The sequence below is a fragment of the Vicia villosa genome, unplaced genomic scaffold (genome assembly GCF_029867415.1).
Source record: "Vicia villosa cultivar HV-30 ecotype Madison, WI unplaced genomic scaffold, Vvil1.0 ctg.002996F_1_1, whole genome shotgun sequence".
Classification (NCBI taxonomy): Eukaryota; Viridiplantae; Streptophyta; class Magnoliopsida; order Fabales; family Fabaceae; genus Vicia; species Vicia villosa.
Genome location: NW_026706086.1, coordinates 169,514 through 185,669, shown reverse-complemented (window position 1 = coordinate 185,669; position 16,156 = coordinate 169,514). Strand labels below are relative to the sequence as shown.

The following is a 16,156-nucleotide window of genomic DNA, read 5'->3' as shown; positions in this document are numbered from 1 at the left end:
ATTTTTTTTCTCTCCTACATTTAAAATAAATGATGTAGGAGAGAGAAAAAAAAGATTCACTCATAATCTCTATCATTTATTTTAAAATCCAATGGTTCAGATTCATTCTCACATTCTCATATAAATATGACATTCTCATTCTCATGTGATATCCCTCATATATCTAAAACAATTATAAGCAACTTTTTTAAAAAGTGGAATGAAACAGTTAGTTAATAAATTGACTTTCAAATCTCATTATGATTCAAGATTACAATAATAGTAATACAATTATTATTACAGAACTAGTATTACTAGAATCCAAACAAACGCTTACAGACTTTAAGGATCTTGCCTCCTTTATGTTTCTTCTTCTTCTTGATTGCATCATCTATGATGACTAACTCATCTGATGCTTCTGTTACCATGTTCTGATCATGGATTCTACAGTACCTCTCTGAAACTGATGAAGAAGATCTTTTTATTGAAAATGCTCTCTTCACTGTTGCATGAAACCCAGATGCAGCACAAGAAGATGAAGAAGAAGAAACTGAACAGCTCCTACCTAATATCACTCCAAATCTCTCTCCTTCATCTACTTCCCTCTTCTTGATATCCTCGTTATCATTAGGTTCTTCAACATGTTTAATTGTTTCAAGAGTGTTGCTAATCTTGGTTGGTTTTGGTGTCTGAGAAAATGAGAAAAAATCTGAAAAATCTATAGATCTTGATTTGTGGCTAGTACTACCAATCTTTGAATAACCATTCATTTTTGTGATGTAAAGGGTAAGAGTGTGAACCTCAACCTACATAGGTGTATGTATGTATATAATGAAAACATTTGACTAAGTTGTTTGATTGAGCAAGGAAGTGAACATCTTTTTTGACATAATGATGACTCACTATCTTGTCGTGTAGTGTCAACAACATGTCATGTCAAGAGGTAGATTAGAATTTGAGATTTTGGAGTTTCATTTTTCCAAGGTTTTTTAACTGATAAAACATAGTAGTTTTATACGAAGTGACAAAAATTAAATAATTGAAGGGAAAGTTTTAACCATTATTGTCGGTTGATGTACCTTGGAACGTGTTGTCATGTGATGTTTTTCACGAAATTCGCATCTAACTTAAGATAGAACTAGCAGTAAATTGCTAGTATTGGTAATAAACAAGTGGATCTTAACTTTATGCTGACATCATAAGTAAATCATTAATTGTTTATTATCACACGACTGGTTAGGAGTTGAATATGCTGCTTGATGCCAAAATATATTCTTTAATTTTTGGTCATTGTTTTAAGAGTGAATAGGCTTGTTCATCTCCAAATTTGTTATATATCAGTCTGGTTTTTAAAAAATTTAAAAATAGCAAAATACTCTTTCAATTTAACTAATATCAATTAAGTTAGTCTTTTATTTAACTTTGGCCATTAGAACAAATCCATTTGGGTTAGAGAAAATTCTCTTGGATTTGTTAGATAATACTCTGTCCGTCCCACCCGTCTCACAATAAAGTGGCTAAACTCATCATTTTATATTAAGAAAAATATATAAAAGTAAGAGAAATAAAGTTTTTACTATAATACTCTCTTATTATGTATTAGAAATGATAAATTTTTATTTATTAGAAAATAAAATTGAAAAAAATATATTGAAAATTGAAATGAATATTCATTTTGGGACACCATTTTTTTTCTTCCAAATAAATCACTTATCGTAGGAATGAGGAATATGTCTTTTTATTTGTAGCTTCTCTTTCACCATAGCTTGTTAGTGTGTTTTCTCATTTCTCCAAACACACACTTAGATTATTTATATTTTTATATTTTCATTTATAATTTTATTTTTATAAATTACTTCCTTTAGTCTTCGTTATAAGAGGAAATTTACTTTTTAAATTCATAAAAGATCTATTTAATTATTAAAGTCTTAGTTTTTTTCTTCTTTTCTACTACTATGTAATTTCTATTATTAATATGATATTTAGAGTTTGTTATGATTCTCTTTAAACTCCTCACATATGCTTCTACTATTGATTTCCATTGACAATGTGTTTGCTTTGAGTTTGACGATTGGTTCTCTTGAAGAAGAAAAATCATTTTGTTTAGTCACTAAATTGTTATCAGCACGCCGTCTCTCACTTTGTGTCTTTAAAAGTTGAAATTAAATCATATATGACTTTGATTGATCCTCTTAAAGTTGATTCTAGTATTGGTCATGTATATCATTTGTTTGCTTCTCTCTACTTTGTGATTTAGATTTCTAATTGATTTGGTTTAGTTTCGCATGGTTCCTCTCGGTTGGTTTGGTTCGTGAGCTCCACCATTGAAGAAAAGCTCTCTTTTGGGTTCGTGAAGATTGACCGATGAAAAATCTTCACAACGACTCTTGAGCTCATCCCAGTCAAATTTTTTATTGGTCTGAGATCAACCTGGTGTAAAATCTCACTCGGTTTTTGAGATCAGTTCGGTAAAAATCTCAGTTTGATCCCGTAGAAAACTATGATTCTGTTCGGAGGATAGCCAACTCAAAACTCTGATTCGGTTTGAGAAGAACTCGTTCAAAATATCTGTTTGGTGTGAAGACTATTCGCTTAACGTCTGTTCATGATTTATTTTAGAGACTAAACCACAATTAGTTGTATTATTGGAAGTTAGCTTGAAACTTCATTTCCTTTTATAAATGGATTTGTGGCTTAAACTTTTACAATCTCTCAAGCAATAGTAGATATTCTCAATATCAGTTCTTGGGAAGAGGAGTGAATTACTTCATTAGACCGAATTTCTACAATTTTTTGATGTCATTTTCTCTTCCCTTATCTCCTTTATTTTTCATTTAATTTCTTTTCTTTTAATTTCAGTTGCATATTTATTCAAACGTTTTTGATAAAATATTTTCAAACTCTAATTTCTAAAACAATTTTGTTTTAAACATTAGATTTTCAAACCTCCATAATTTCACTCATATCTTGTGTATGGAGCCACATGTTCAACATCAACCAATCTAATATTATAAGTTACGGTTGGACAAGACTATCATAATACAAACTTGCCGATTAAAATATTTGTTCATTTAAAAAAGATCAAGAGTTTAAAAATTGTTTGCACGATCTAAAACACATGTACAAAATATATGCTTTTGGATGGAATACACATAACACTCAATCAATGTACAAAATTAAAAGGAAAATTCTTTGTCCACCTCTCAACCTTCTAGGTCACCTTTGGTGAAAAACCACATATGCCCCTGACTTCGGAAATGCATTTCCGAAATGCAAGAAAAAGGTGTTTTCGGAGATGCATCTCCGAAAGCGCCTTTTTTTTTATTTTAAAATTCGACTTATTTCAGAAATGCATTTCCGAAAACACCATTTCGGAAGTTCATTTCCGAAATATTGCGCGTTTTGCAGATTAAGCAAAACAGCCCCCCTCCCCCATTCATTTACCCTAATTCAACATCAAACACAACCCCAGAGAAATTTTGTGCAAACACTTCCAAGGCTACATCAAAGGCTCCAATAAGCTTCCTATACTACATTCAAAAGCCCTCCAATCTCATCAATCGGTAAGCATTTTGAGTTTTAGATCTATGATTAAAATTCATATTAGGGTGTTTACAAATAGCAAAAAATGTATTAGGTTAGGTTGGTACTGATATTTAGGTTGTTTAGAATGTGTAAACATAGTTTTGAACTTTGTTTTGGCGGTCTGCCATGGAAGTTGCAGAAAACTTCCTTGCAGGGGTGTTTCGGAAGTTCATTTCCGAAAACACCTCCATTCCCAGTTTCGGAAATGAACTTTCGAATTGTATCAGAAGTGCAATTTTTTTTTAGTTCTTTATGTTGTCTCGCATATTAATCGATTTCAATTGTTTTCAGGAACATGTCAGACAACCTAGCACGCATCAGACATGGTAGAGAGACCCAGACTGCGTCGGCTAGACGCGAGCGGGCGGCGGTGCAGCTGGCGTCGACACAGGGACGGGGGCAGGGCCGGGGACGACGTGTGCGAGTTCCCGTGGAGATGGACGAGAGTACCTCTACATCTGGATCGAGGAGTCGTCTGGCTCGGGTATCTTCTTCCCGCCAGCGAGAGGAGGAAGAGGTGGCAGTGTCATACCACGAGGCGGAGGAGGTACCGGATGTTGACCCTCCACTCGGGGAGGAGGATGAGCAGGAGGAGGGCTACCCGGGAGGGCCCAGTGACACTTCCATGCTGCTTACCTACCGCGAGCACGTCGCTCGACGTATCTGGGAGGGAGAGGTATTTTTTATAATTTGCCCGACTACATTATTTAACCGTTTATAATTTAGACGTTTATTCAATATTTTCTTAACGGTCTATTTAACATACTTTTTTATTTGTTTTTTTGTAACAGGAGAGAGAGCCGTTGAAAATGGTGAACCACGCCCAGAAGGTTTTCAGTCTGTTTAAACCGACTGCCGAGTGGTTTAACGACGCGGTGAGAGCTTCAGGGCTTAGTGGGCTCTGCATGACGGGGTATTCCACCATCAGCCACGACATGCAGGGGGTCTTTGTGGAGCGGTGGCACAAGGAGACGTCTTCTTTCCACTTACCGGTTAGGGAGATGATGATCACCTTGCATAATGTGCAGTGTCTTCTCCACCTGCCGATCAGGGGGGCGCTGTTGACCCACTCCCGGATCTAGAGGGTCGAAGCCAGTCAGTGGATGGCGCTCTATTTGGGTATGGAGCCCGAAGTTGCTGACTATGAGTGCATCACGACATCTGGGCCTCATATCCGGTTCACCACACTGAGTCGCTATTTCGAGCACCACCTGGTGGCGGCCGAAGCCGAGGATGCGGGTGACGACCTATTTACATATTATCACCGTGGCTGCGCTCTCCGGTGCTGGTACATGCATGTGGTAAGCGCTGCGATCTTTGTGGACAAGAGTGCGAGGTACGTCGACGTGACCTACCTCCGCTACTTCATGGACTTGACCACCGTTCACCAGTGGAACTGGGGGGCAGCTACTCTGGCATACCTATACCAGAAGCTGAATGAGGCCTCCAACTGGAGGACGAGGCAGTTGACCGGATCCTGCACACTACTCACGGTACGTTTCATTTTAATTGTTTCGTATTTATTTATGTTTCGTATTTGTGTTTTGTATTTACTTATGTTTCGTATTTACTTATGTTTTGTATTTACTTACGGTACGTTACATTATCGTGTTTGTGTTTCAGAGCTGGATCATCTCTTATTTCTCCCGGATCCACGACTTTCACATTGATCCTGAGTACATTGACGCCATGCCCAGGGCCGCCAGATACGTTCTCCAGAGGGGGAACAATGCGGTGGGATCATACCGTGGGTACCTGGACCGCACGATGCACGATGACGTCACCTGGAGGCCATTCAGCGACTACACTCAGGTTGTCCCCTTTGACGGCATATCTTTATATTCTGGCTGGTTGGCATGCGGGACCAGCATCATGGTCCGGTATCTCCCTGAGTGGTGCATGCGGCAGTTTGGATTTGTGCAGATGATACCCAGGTCACTTTTTGAGGCTGCTCCCGACACAGTGACCCGAGTGCAGCTCACTGCCATATTTGAGGATTGGGAGCATCATGTGGTACCGGAGGAGTATCGTCGCATTCGGGTCACCCAGGACTGGCACCATGTGGAGGGATACGTCACATGGTTCTATCGGGTGTCACATCCTCTGCTGACACCCGACGCTCCCGGCGCTCCTAGGCCAGCACACGAGGAGATCCTGGAGAACCAGCAGGCCGAGGATGACCACGCCATTGATCTCCTGCCGATCTGCCAGCGGATAGAGATGCTTGGGCGGGACGCGTTGGATCGAGGTGTCGTTCATCAGGGCGGTCCAGAGGCAGTCATCGTGATGGAGATGATCGTCACTGATGTGGACCGTGCGGCGGCATACAGGCGGCAGAGGAGGTCCCAGAGAGAGAGGGTTAGGCATACCCAGTAGTGGTTGGGTTTATTTTTTTTTTGTTTTCAGATTGTATCTTTCGCACACTATTATTATTTGGATTTGGATCGGATCGACTTGTATATATTACTATTTTTATCATATTAGTATTTTCTGTTTATATGTCGCTTATTTTATTTGCCGTCTTCCTTTAATTAAAAATACGAGAGAGTTTCCAAAAACATAAAAAAAAACAGTTTCTACATAATTCGGAAGTGCATTTCCGAAACCCCCCAAAATCTGAAAAAAGGTGTTTTCGGAAGTGCATCTCCGAAAACACCCCCCATTTGGTATTTTCGGAGATGCACTTCCGAAGTCTGAAAAATTAAAAAAAAAAAACTTCGGAAATGCATTTTCGAAGCAGGGGTAAAGTGAGGTTTTCGCTGGGGCTGACCCTCATAGGGAGGTGGGTAAAGAAATTTTCAATTAAAAATAAATGAAACGAGCAATTCAGTCTCCAATGGTTTCCATTGAAAATTTGTTATTCTTCCACTGTAATTTTGACAAATTTGATAGAGTTGTTTAATTCAATTACAATTCGAATAATGCTGAAAATAAAAATCTTCAATTTGAATCCTCGTTGACTTGTACATAGTATCTAACACTGAAGTCTTGCAAAATCTTTACTCTAATTTGACTTACAATCTCCCAGATCTAAAAATGGTGCTCCGAGTATTCGTTCTGCACCGATACTTTACAACTCTCAAGATCGTGTCTGATCTTCTTACAAAGACAACACTAATAAAAAAGGAGTGAAATATGATATTTTTTACACAAATCTTGCTAGAAAATATCTTTTTGATAGTATCCCAAGCTTGTTTTGGAGTCTTCACATTGCCTAATATATGATGATCCTATGATCAAAAGATGGGATAAAAGCAGGTATTATGAGTTGATCTTGCCTTGTCTAGTAAGGCACAATTTTGTATCATTGATGAAGTAAGTGAAGTTATATTGTATGAATAGTCATTCATTTGGATATGCCATGCTGGGTAGTTGTTGCTCTCTTGAGTTTGATTTAGTTTTAAGTGTTGAGAACGATGACATTGCCAATCTAAAATGTGTTGCCATTGTTGGAGGATGTTGTGGAAAGCATGATGAGGAATTGTTATTCTTGGATTATGAAGCTCTTAAGCTATGGAGTGGTTGATACCATATAAAGGTTTATAATGTGAATGGTATTTGAATGATTTTCATTACTTTTACATAAATAATACTATAATCTTAAAAATAAATTAAAACTACTCATAAAATATATTAAAAATAATTGCATAAGTGATATGAACAAAATATTAAAATTGTAATAAATAATTAATTTGCTACACACCCATTTATTATTTATAAAAAAAATTAAGGTACTCCAAAACTATTTTTTTAAATATCAACAAAGAGCTATTATTATTTTTCTCTGACACTCTTTCTGCCTTACCTCATTAATTACACAACACCTTAATTTTTGGATAAAACCATGTACCATAAACAATGGGCTTGTCACATTCAAAATATACATGTACTTTTTTTTTTTTCTTTTCTTTTTTTTCTTTATCTCTTTTTTCTTTTATTTCCTTTTAAAAATAAATGGTAATAGTTACTGCATAATGTAATTTTCATTTTTTTTTCTTTCGCACCGATTCCGACTTACATAGTAGATCGACTAATCCGGTTATGCTACGGAGGCACGTGTACTAACCCAATATTATTTTTTTAAAAATCGAATTCGATATTCTCCGAATATCGTCATTTGCAGAGACTGCAACTCAATTCTAACACTCAGTCTCATTTTCTATTTTCTACTTCATCATTAAACTTTTATGTTTCTAAAAAAGCTTACCAATCTAAAAATATATAATTATGTGAGTGCTTGGTAGTGCTCCTCATTATTAATTTATTACTCATCAATTTTGAAAAAGTCAACTCAAGATTTCTCATCTTTATCTTATCATCACTACTTTATTTATTTCCAAACATATTAGCATTTTCAATAAAAAATTTTAAAATAAAAATATACAAAAAAAAATTTCACAATTCATTAAAAAAAGTTCAATTTAATTTAATTTTTAAAATAAAATAAAAATAAATCTTCTGTTTACTTTTTTTTTTTGCAGTGTTATTTATTATTGTCTCTCTTCACATACTTCAATTTTCTCTCTCCATCTAGTTCAATTTTTTTCCCTTAAAAATCAAATTTTTCCATTAGGGTTTGGAAATTTCAGACAAAAACAAAGCACTTGATCCATCCTCAAACAGTGTTTACCTCAGCTTCGCTCTCATGCACCGTGTATGTTTTTTTTGCTTAAATCTGCAAATTTTACTTAATTAGAAGTTTTGACTAAAAGTGCTTTTTTTTGAAGTACATGTTTGTTTTTGCATGTGTTGTTACAGTGGGGTATGGAATTTCTATCTATAGTAACCAAGTTCTCTTTTTTTTGTAGGGTTATTATAAATCATTTTTAGGAAAATTTATCAGTGTTATTAATTTATTATTGTTATTATTCATTTTGGTTTTACCTGTTATTAGTTCAAGTTTATGTGAATGATTGTGTTTTTTAGATAGTGAAATTGATGATTTTTTTTATGAATTTATGTGTTGGTTAAGTTTCAAATTTTTTGAATTGAGATGTGCTGAATTTTGGAATTTGTTTTTGATTTTAGTGAGAGTGTTATGCTGAGTTGTTATGGCACCTAGAGAAGACCAGGCTCGTAGAGCGGCTGAGATTGCGATTGGATCGATTGGGCGCGGATATGATATATCTTCTGATATAAGGCTCAAGTTTTGTAAAGGGGATTCTGTTGAATCGCGTTTGATTGAGATTGATGAACTTGATGTAAGAGAGGTTGTTTTACCTGGTGGAGTTTCGTTACCGAATGTTTCGAAGTTAATAAAATGTGATAAAGGGGAACGCACTAGGTTCAGGTCTGATGTTCTGTCTTTTCAACAGGTAAAGTTTCTGAATGAAATTTTTAGCCGTTGCGTTGAGTAGAAATATTTCGCGACTCATGAATATTGTCATGCATCATTATACTAGTTTATTTTCATCTCTTGGTGCGTTGCTTCTTTATAGATGACAGAGCAGTTCAATCAGGAGTTGTCTTTGACCGGCAAAATCCCCTCGGGGCTTTTCAATTCAATGTTTGAATTTTCTGGGAGTTGGCAGAAAGATGCAGCGCATACCAAGACCCTTGCTTTTGATGGGGTGTTAATTACACTTTACACTGTTGCATTAGAGAAGTCTCAGATGGTACTTTGCGATCATGTTAGAAAAGCCGTACCATCAGCTTGGGATCCACCTGCATTAGCAAGGTGAGTTGAGCTTTGTTAATGTAATCTTGATAAATGGAAACAGAATGCAATATTGTTTTACGATTTAATGTGGTGATTGTTTTACGATTTAATGTGGTGAAATTCAATGTTGTTTAGCCAACATAATTTTACTTCTGCTTTATCTTATCAACCTTCTTTTCACTAAGTATCTGAGGCGGGCTTATGATAATAATTAGGCTGGGCATTGTTGGCATGTCCTAACTACAATCCAATTTTCATTTGATAAATAAAACTTATGTTGCCGTATTTGTTATTTGGTTTCAGTTGATTTTCTTGCATTTAAATTTAGAATATGACCTTGACAAATGGTTCTAGTTAAATTAGGTATGATTTGGGTCTGTAATCTTCGATTCAATCTTAATTTAGTTTATACTTTACAGTTTCAAATCTTTGTATTGACTGAATGCATCAATTACATTGAGGCTAACTAAATGTTAGAATAGCAACTAGTAACTAAAGAGAATAGTGATGAAAAATCACAAGACAATAAACACAATTTTTTGTTTACGTAGTTCAGCCAAATGGGCCTACGTCTGCAATATTTGTATTATTACTTGAATGAATTAGGTTAACAGTGTTACAAGTCATATATATAATATTACCGTCCAAATTTACATCAATACCCTCTACACTCGTCCGGCTTCCTCGCCCTTCCCCTCTAGACACTGCCTATGAGTCATATGCTCAACACTAAAGAGTGCAACTTTAATTGATTGTCTTAGAGGTTATCTAATTCAATCAGGATTAAATCTACCCAGCTCCCATCTATTTTTTAATCCTATTTGGACTTGAGACTCTCGCCAACTATTGCTTTTCACAATCAACTCAGGTTTATCGATACCTTTGGCACCCATATTATTGTTGGTATGAAGATGGGAGGAAAAGATGTAATATATTTGAAGCAGCAACACTCATCAACTCTCCAACCTGCTGATGTTCAGAAAAAGTTGAAAGAAATGGCAGATAAAAGGTTTCTGGATACTAATGGCCAATATAACGTAGCTTCCGATCAAGTTTTCCCAAATAACAAGGTGTGTGCAATTTATGCTTTTCTTTTTCACAGTATGTTTAGAATCCCAATATTGAAGTTCATTGTTATTCTTCTTTCTTTCACCTTTCTGTATGTTATCCAATACCTTATTAATTTTTTTTCTCCTTACAGTTTGGAACCAGGACGCAGAGGCTAACTTTTGCTAATATTAGTCCATCAAGTTCTTATTCACATAAGGAGGTGTGCTTACACCGTTTACGCTGGAATAAATTTTTAATATTTATCTTTACAATAGCGGTCACTCTTATGTTATTTTTGTTTTTTGCAGGATATTGTAAGCTTTTGCAAGAGAAGAGGTGGAAGTGATGACAAAACTCTATCGCATAATGAATGGTTACAGACCGTTCAGTTGGAGCCTGATGTGATCTCAATGTCCTTTATTCCAATAACCTCTCTATTAAACGGTGTTCCGGGGAGTGGATTCTTGAGCCATGCCATAAATCTTTATTTACGATGTGAGCAAAATTGCTACTTTTATTTGCGTGCATTCTATGTGAATAACCTGATTATGCTAATTTTATTTATAACTATTCCATTCTCTCCGTTCGAACTTCCCAATTCTTATGCTGATTGTATGCAAATTATATGAACCAGTTTGAAATGTTTCATCATTCTGCATTGATACTTGCAGATAAGCCACCAATTGAAGAGCTCCACCAATTCTTGGAATTCCAGCTGCCAAGGCAGTGGGCACCTGTATTCAGTGAACTTCCTCTTGGTCCGCAATGGAAGCAACGGAACTCTGCATCTTTACAATTTAGCTTCATGGGGCCAAGGCTCTATGTGAACACCATACCGGTAAATGATTATTCTTCTGTATTCTGCACATTTAGGTATTCAGTGGCAAACTGGCAGTGCCTTGTCTGATGACAAAAAATCATGCTCACGTCCTTCGGTTTGCGTCGGAGGAAAATAACTAAATCTTGAACATTCTAATGTTTATAGTCATTGATTGATATGGTTCTCTATGTTTTGTAACATTTGTTCTAAAGCCAGAAATACTTTTGATGTTATAACAGGTTGATGTAGGAAAGAGGCCAGTGACAGGTCTCCGTCTCTATCTTGAAGGTAAGAAAAGCAATCGGCTGGCCATCCATATGCAACACCTTTCATCTCTTCCAAAAATCTTCCAGCTTGAAGACGATTCAAATGAAAATCTTCAACGGAAGTCATACGATAAGAGATTCTATGAGAAGGTTCAATGGAAGAATTTCTCTCATGTGTGCACTGCTCCTGTGGAATCCGAGGAGGATCTTTCAATAGTAACCGGAGCACAATTGCAAGTCGAGAATTACGGCTTTAAAAATATACTCTTCCTAAGACTTAAATTCTCAACCGTGTTGGGAGCTAGGGAGGTAAAACATCCCGAGTGGGATGGCTCGCCTGGGCTCGGAGCCAAGTCAGGACTCATATCGACTCTTATTAGCCAACATTTCACAGGAGCTTTTCAGAAGCCGCCTCCACGTCCAGCAGATGTTAATATAAATTCAGCTGTGTATCCAGGCGGCCCTCCTGTTCCTGTCCAAGCTCCCCGGCTTCTAAAATTTGTTGACACAACTGAGATGACCAGAGGACCGCAGGAGACTCCTGGCTATTGGGTTGTTACTGGAGCAAGACTTTTGGTTGAGAAGGGAAAAATCTCTTTACGGGTTAAGTATTCTTTGTTGACTATGATATTACCAGACGATGACGACGACATGTTGGATGATCAGTAGCCGACTTTGTTATTCATTCGGTCTTTCTCGCATTCATCAGCAGAACTAAGTGTTCATTTTTCCGAAGGGTATTTGACATCAAGATAAATTGGTTTTAGTTTTCCTAATCGGGTAGGTTGACAGCCATTATACGAAACGTGAATTTCACGAAAAGATTCATACAATGAGGGGATTTGTTTGATGAAGAAAATGCGAAGGGATAAGCATAAGTGCAAGAGCTTTCCCCCTATTGGAATTCCACTTGAAATGTAGATTGTTACAGTGCAGAAAATTGACTAGCTGAATTAATTCCACTGGTCTCTGGTGAATCATCTTCCTATTGTTTTCATTTGATCACCTAGAGAAATTCTGTTGTAAACGCTAATATATATCAATTTAATATGTTAAAAATTCACGTCGTATCTTTTATTCGATTCACTGTTTATGTTTTAGAAGCAACCTTAATGTTTAACTTTGGGCAATATTCTTACTTCTGGTTGAATTCAAGTGTCAAAACAAGCATCGACTCTCAGTGATTTCAACTTCGATTTCAAAGCATGACTTCGACACTATTCTCACACAAAACAAGACTTACAACTGAGATTAGGATATGAGTAAAAAGAAAACACAATCTGTCAAGTGAAGTCTAACAATAAACTGATGGATGCTTATTGAATTTGAAAAGAAAACTATGTTGAAGTTTCACAAATTTAAAGAGCATCCAACTTGAAAACAACAGACTTCAGATATATAATAATCTCTTAATGTCTGTAATGTTTACAGATAAATCCATCAACAATATTTATAGGTTAGAAAAATTAGTACTAATTATTAAATACAAAATGATGTTGATGAGAAGGCCAATAAGCTCCTTCTCTTGGACATGGCAGAGGAGCAGGTTGAGCAATGTAGGTAGGATATTGCTCCCCTGGCATCAACACTGATAAATCACAAGCATAAGAAGATGATGAAACCTGCAACAAACACACACTTACATTATACAATGTGTGTTATATATGTTAAAACATGATGAAATATATGATAAAGAGACTCACCGATTGCGCGTTTCGTTGTTTTGTGGTTGGCAGTGAGTGCTGCTGTTCCTGATAAGTTGGCAACATAGATTCAGGTGTAGAAGAAAACTGTTGAGTTGGTTTAAACAAATGTTCAAATATAGCCATTATTAGAAACATCGAAATCAAAATCGCAGTGGCAACAAATCCAAAAGATATTGCACTCATTGATGTTCCAAAGCTTTTCCATGGACCTTCCTCATCAACCCCTCCTCCTCCTGTCTGTGAATGCGACGGACCTGGATTCGAAGCCGTGTATATGTTCCACGTCTTCGATCTTTCGCCGTTTAAATCACTCATACCTCTATGAAAACCTGTTCTATCTTTGTTAAGAGAAAAACAAAAGATAATTCAAAGGAAAGAAGAGGTAATATGCTTCACAGAAACATGATGGTCACCACAGTTAGCTTTTATAACTAATAATGTAAAGACAAAGGTATATGTATATGTATGTATGTATGTATGATGATAATATTAAACCTATTAGTACACTTTTTTTTCTTTCTTTCTAGTTATGTTGTTGCTATGTCTATATGATCTTGATGCTTAACTTATTGAATACTATACATACCTTGTCAGAAGAAGCAAACTTAAAGAAATAAAAAAGAATAATGGGCCTTGCTGTCTGAATAAGCAGAACAAGAATGTTAAATAAGTGCTTTGCTTTTAAAACATAAAAAGTGACATCAATGTTTAAGAATGGATTATATCTCATCTAGTCTAGGTTGTTTTGTTAATCCAAATCTTTAAGTCATCACATGAATAGTGCTTTGTGGGACAAGTGTGAGCAATTATTTCCAACCACTCCTATTCTTTTCACATTAGTTTTCACAACATTCCTTAACATGAATATCTATGTATCTCATCATCACATTAGTATTTATAGTAAGGATATACACACGGTTCCGTAAGTTCGACTCAGATGGTAAGTAGTTGCAGACGCACGAGTTTAAATCTACAATTTTTTACTAGTAAATTCAACTCAAATAATAACTAGCTGCGAGACTGGGACGAGACTGAGGCGCAAGTTCAAATCTACAAATTTTTACTTTCCTATAAATTATTTGCCCTGAATTTCGCCACGAAACTCTTTAGAGAAAATAAGAAAAGAAAAAGTTGCAATGAACTTTATAGGTAGAAACATGAGAAATGAGTATATTGATGACATCTTTTGAGGATTAAAGCCTAAAGTTTCTCTTGATATTTTGATAGTAAAATTATTGTTAATTAGAAACCCTTCTTAGCATGCTACATAACCATTGAAAAGTAATCATGAGTAAGATTTTGGTATGAATCTTTGATAATCTCATAAAATCTTCACTAATAATAAATAAAGATATTATTATAAAAAGAAGAGAAAAAGGCTGCTAAAATATCATGCTATACCAACTCATACTACATTACCTAAAAATGGATACAACACAAGTAAAATAGTGGTGAGAGATGATTATTATTATTATTACTATGATATAATAAATAAATAATTAGGAGAAGGAAAGTTTCACATCTGACAGCTATGCAGTAACAGAAAAGCAATGATTTTAGTGAAGAAGTTAACAAATGTGTTTATACTTTATAGGGAAAAAGGTGCAAAGTCTTCATGTATTGTAGGCCACTTTTATTCCTCATGTTAAGCTCAAAATAATTAACATGGTTAGTTAATTATTTAAGGTAAATCATAGTTTTATCACAATATCTAGAGACTAATAGTCAATACTCGAGGTTGACCAGCTGGTGAAGATTTATACTCAAACGTATGCTCCTCTCAAAGTTTGAAATTCGAATTCTGTTAGGGTTAACTATTTTTGTGTTGGACTAATCTATACAAACCCTGTTTTATCTGGATTTGGGCCATTGCCAGGAGATAGAGAAATTGGTCTTTTAGATTAGTCGTCTTGAAGTTAATTTTTGTGTTGAACTAATCCATGCAGAATCTTCAACTAGAATTTGGGTCATCGCCAATAGACAATGAAATTGGTCTTCTAGATTAATCGGTCAATATATTATACTATATGCAAAATTTCATGTTAAATAAAATACAATAGATTAGAACACATTTTTGATAATATCATTATTTAAGCTGAAAATTCAAAGTAGTTAGTTAATGAACAGAAAATGATTATTACACATATGTATCAATTGTCAACGAGGTAATCACAGTGTCTAAGGAATAACAAAGGTTTAACAAAAACTATATACTATATGATGAATTTGAGGAGAAAGGGAGGGAAAAAAATTTAGATGGAAACATCACTTTCACCCAACAGTGTAACAATCAATTGGTGTTAGACGACATTGTATGAAAATGAAATGAAAACCCACCAATAATAATAATTGCTTAGTTGAAAACCAGAAAAGAGTGCAAAAAATTTGAAGTTATATGAAAAAGAACAAAATTGCAATACACAAAAACATATGTAGTGTTTACAAGATGAAGAGTGTAGTGTTGTGTAGTGTTGGCCATTTACATGTAAGACATGTTTTTAAGAAAAAGAAAATGGTCCCATGAAAAAGAAAGAGCACTAAAGAAAATGTTAAGAAACATATTGTAGCATATATATGTCTCTATCTTAAGCAACCTTGACTTTTTAGTTACAACAAATTATGTATACAATAGATTTCTATGTGTGTAGACCAAACAAGATAAGATAGTATAAATGGTGAACATGGAGAGCAGGGTGTGGTATTGATGTGTAATCCACTATTAGTATTTTATTATAAAAATATGTTGTATTACATCTTTGTCATGTTCTTGCTCTGAAATTTTCATCATCACACCTAATTTCATGCTCCCTATACATGCAAGTTTCACCATTCACATTATTACCTTTTCATTTTTTTATAGGTTCACTCTCTTAACAATAAAAAGAGATTCATAATTTTTTTTGGTGTGGATATTGGACTAGTGACAAAGAGTACTAGAGTTTTGGAGAAGACTCAAAGAAGAGAGAAGTTAGGGTTCCATAAGAATTAATAACAAAAGTTGTGAGTATTAGAGATAAAAAAACAATATAAAATATAAAAGACTAGAATGCTCTAATATAATTGTTTTGGTATGGGTTTAGGTTCAATTTGG

At 35.3% G+C, this 16,156-nt stretch overlaps 3 protein-coding genes across 3 annotated transcripts; 1 reads left to right on the top strand and 2 right to left on the bottom strand.

The window, feature by feature from the left end:
- Positions 1–197: 197 nt before the first annotated feature.
- LOC131640197 (uncharacterized) lies at positions 198–919 on the bottom strand. The gene has a single exon (XM_058910607.1). The coding sequence runs from the start codon at positions 747–749 to the stop codon at positions 294–296; it is 456 nt and encodes a 151-aa protein (XP_058766590.1). The 5' UTR covers positions 750–919; the 3' UTR covers positions 198–293.
- A 7,140-nt stretch (positions 920–8,059) lies between these two features.
- Positions 8,060–12,429, top strand: LOC131640200 (MACPF domain-containing protein At4g24290-like). Its single transcript, XM_058910614.1, has 8 exons — positions 8,060–8,218; positions 8,593–8,879; positions 9,003–9,241; positions 10,092–10,293; positions 10,425–10,493; positions 10,582–10,768; positions 10,945–11,111; positions 11,333–12,429. Exons 2-8 carry the CDS (start codon positions 8,616–8,618, stop codon positions 12,026–12,028), a joined length of 1,824 nt encoding a protein of 607 aa, XP_058766597.1. The 5' UTR covers positions 8,060–8,218; positions 8,593–8,615; the 3' UTR covers positions 12,029–12,429.
- A 304-nt stretch (positions 12,430–12,733) lies between these two features.
- LOC131640201 (uncharacterized) lies at positions 12,734–13,763 on the bottom strand. Its single transcript, XM_058910615.1, has 3 exons — positions 13,652–13,763; positions 13,063–13,403; positions 12,734–12,981 (listed from the first exon to the last, which is right to left on the bottom strand). Exons 2-3 carry the CDS (start codon positions 13,378–13,380, stop codon positions 12,832–12,834), a joined length of 468 nt encoding a protein of 155 aa, XP_058766598.1. The 5' UTR covers positions 13,381–13,403; positions 13,652–13,763; the 3' UTR covers positions 12,734–12,831.
- Between the last annotated feature and the right edge of the window lie 2,393 nt (positions 13,764–16,156).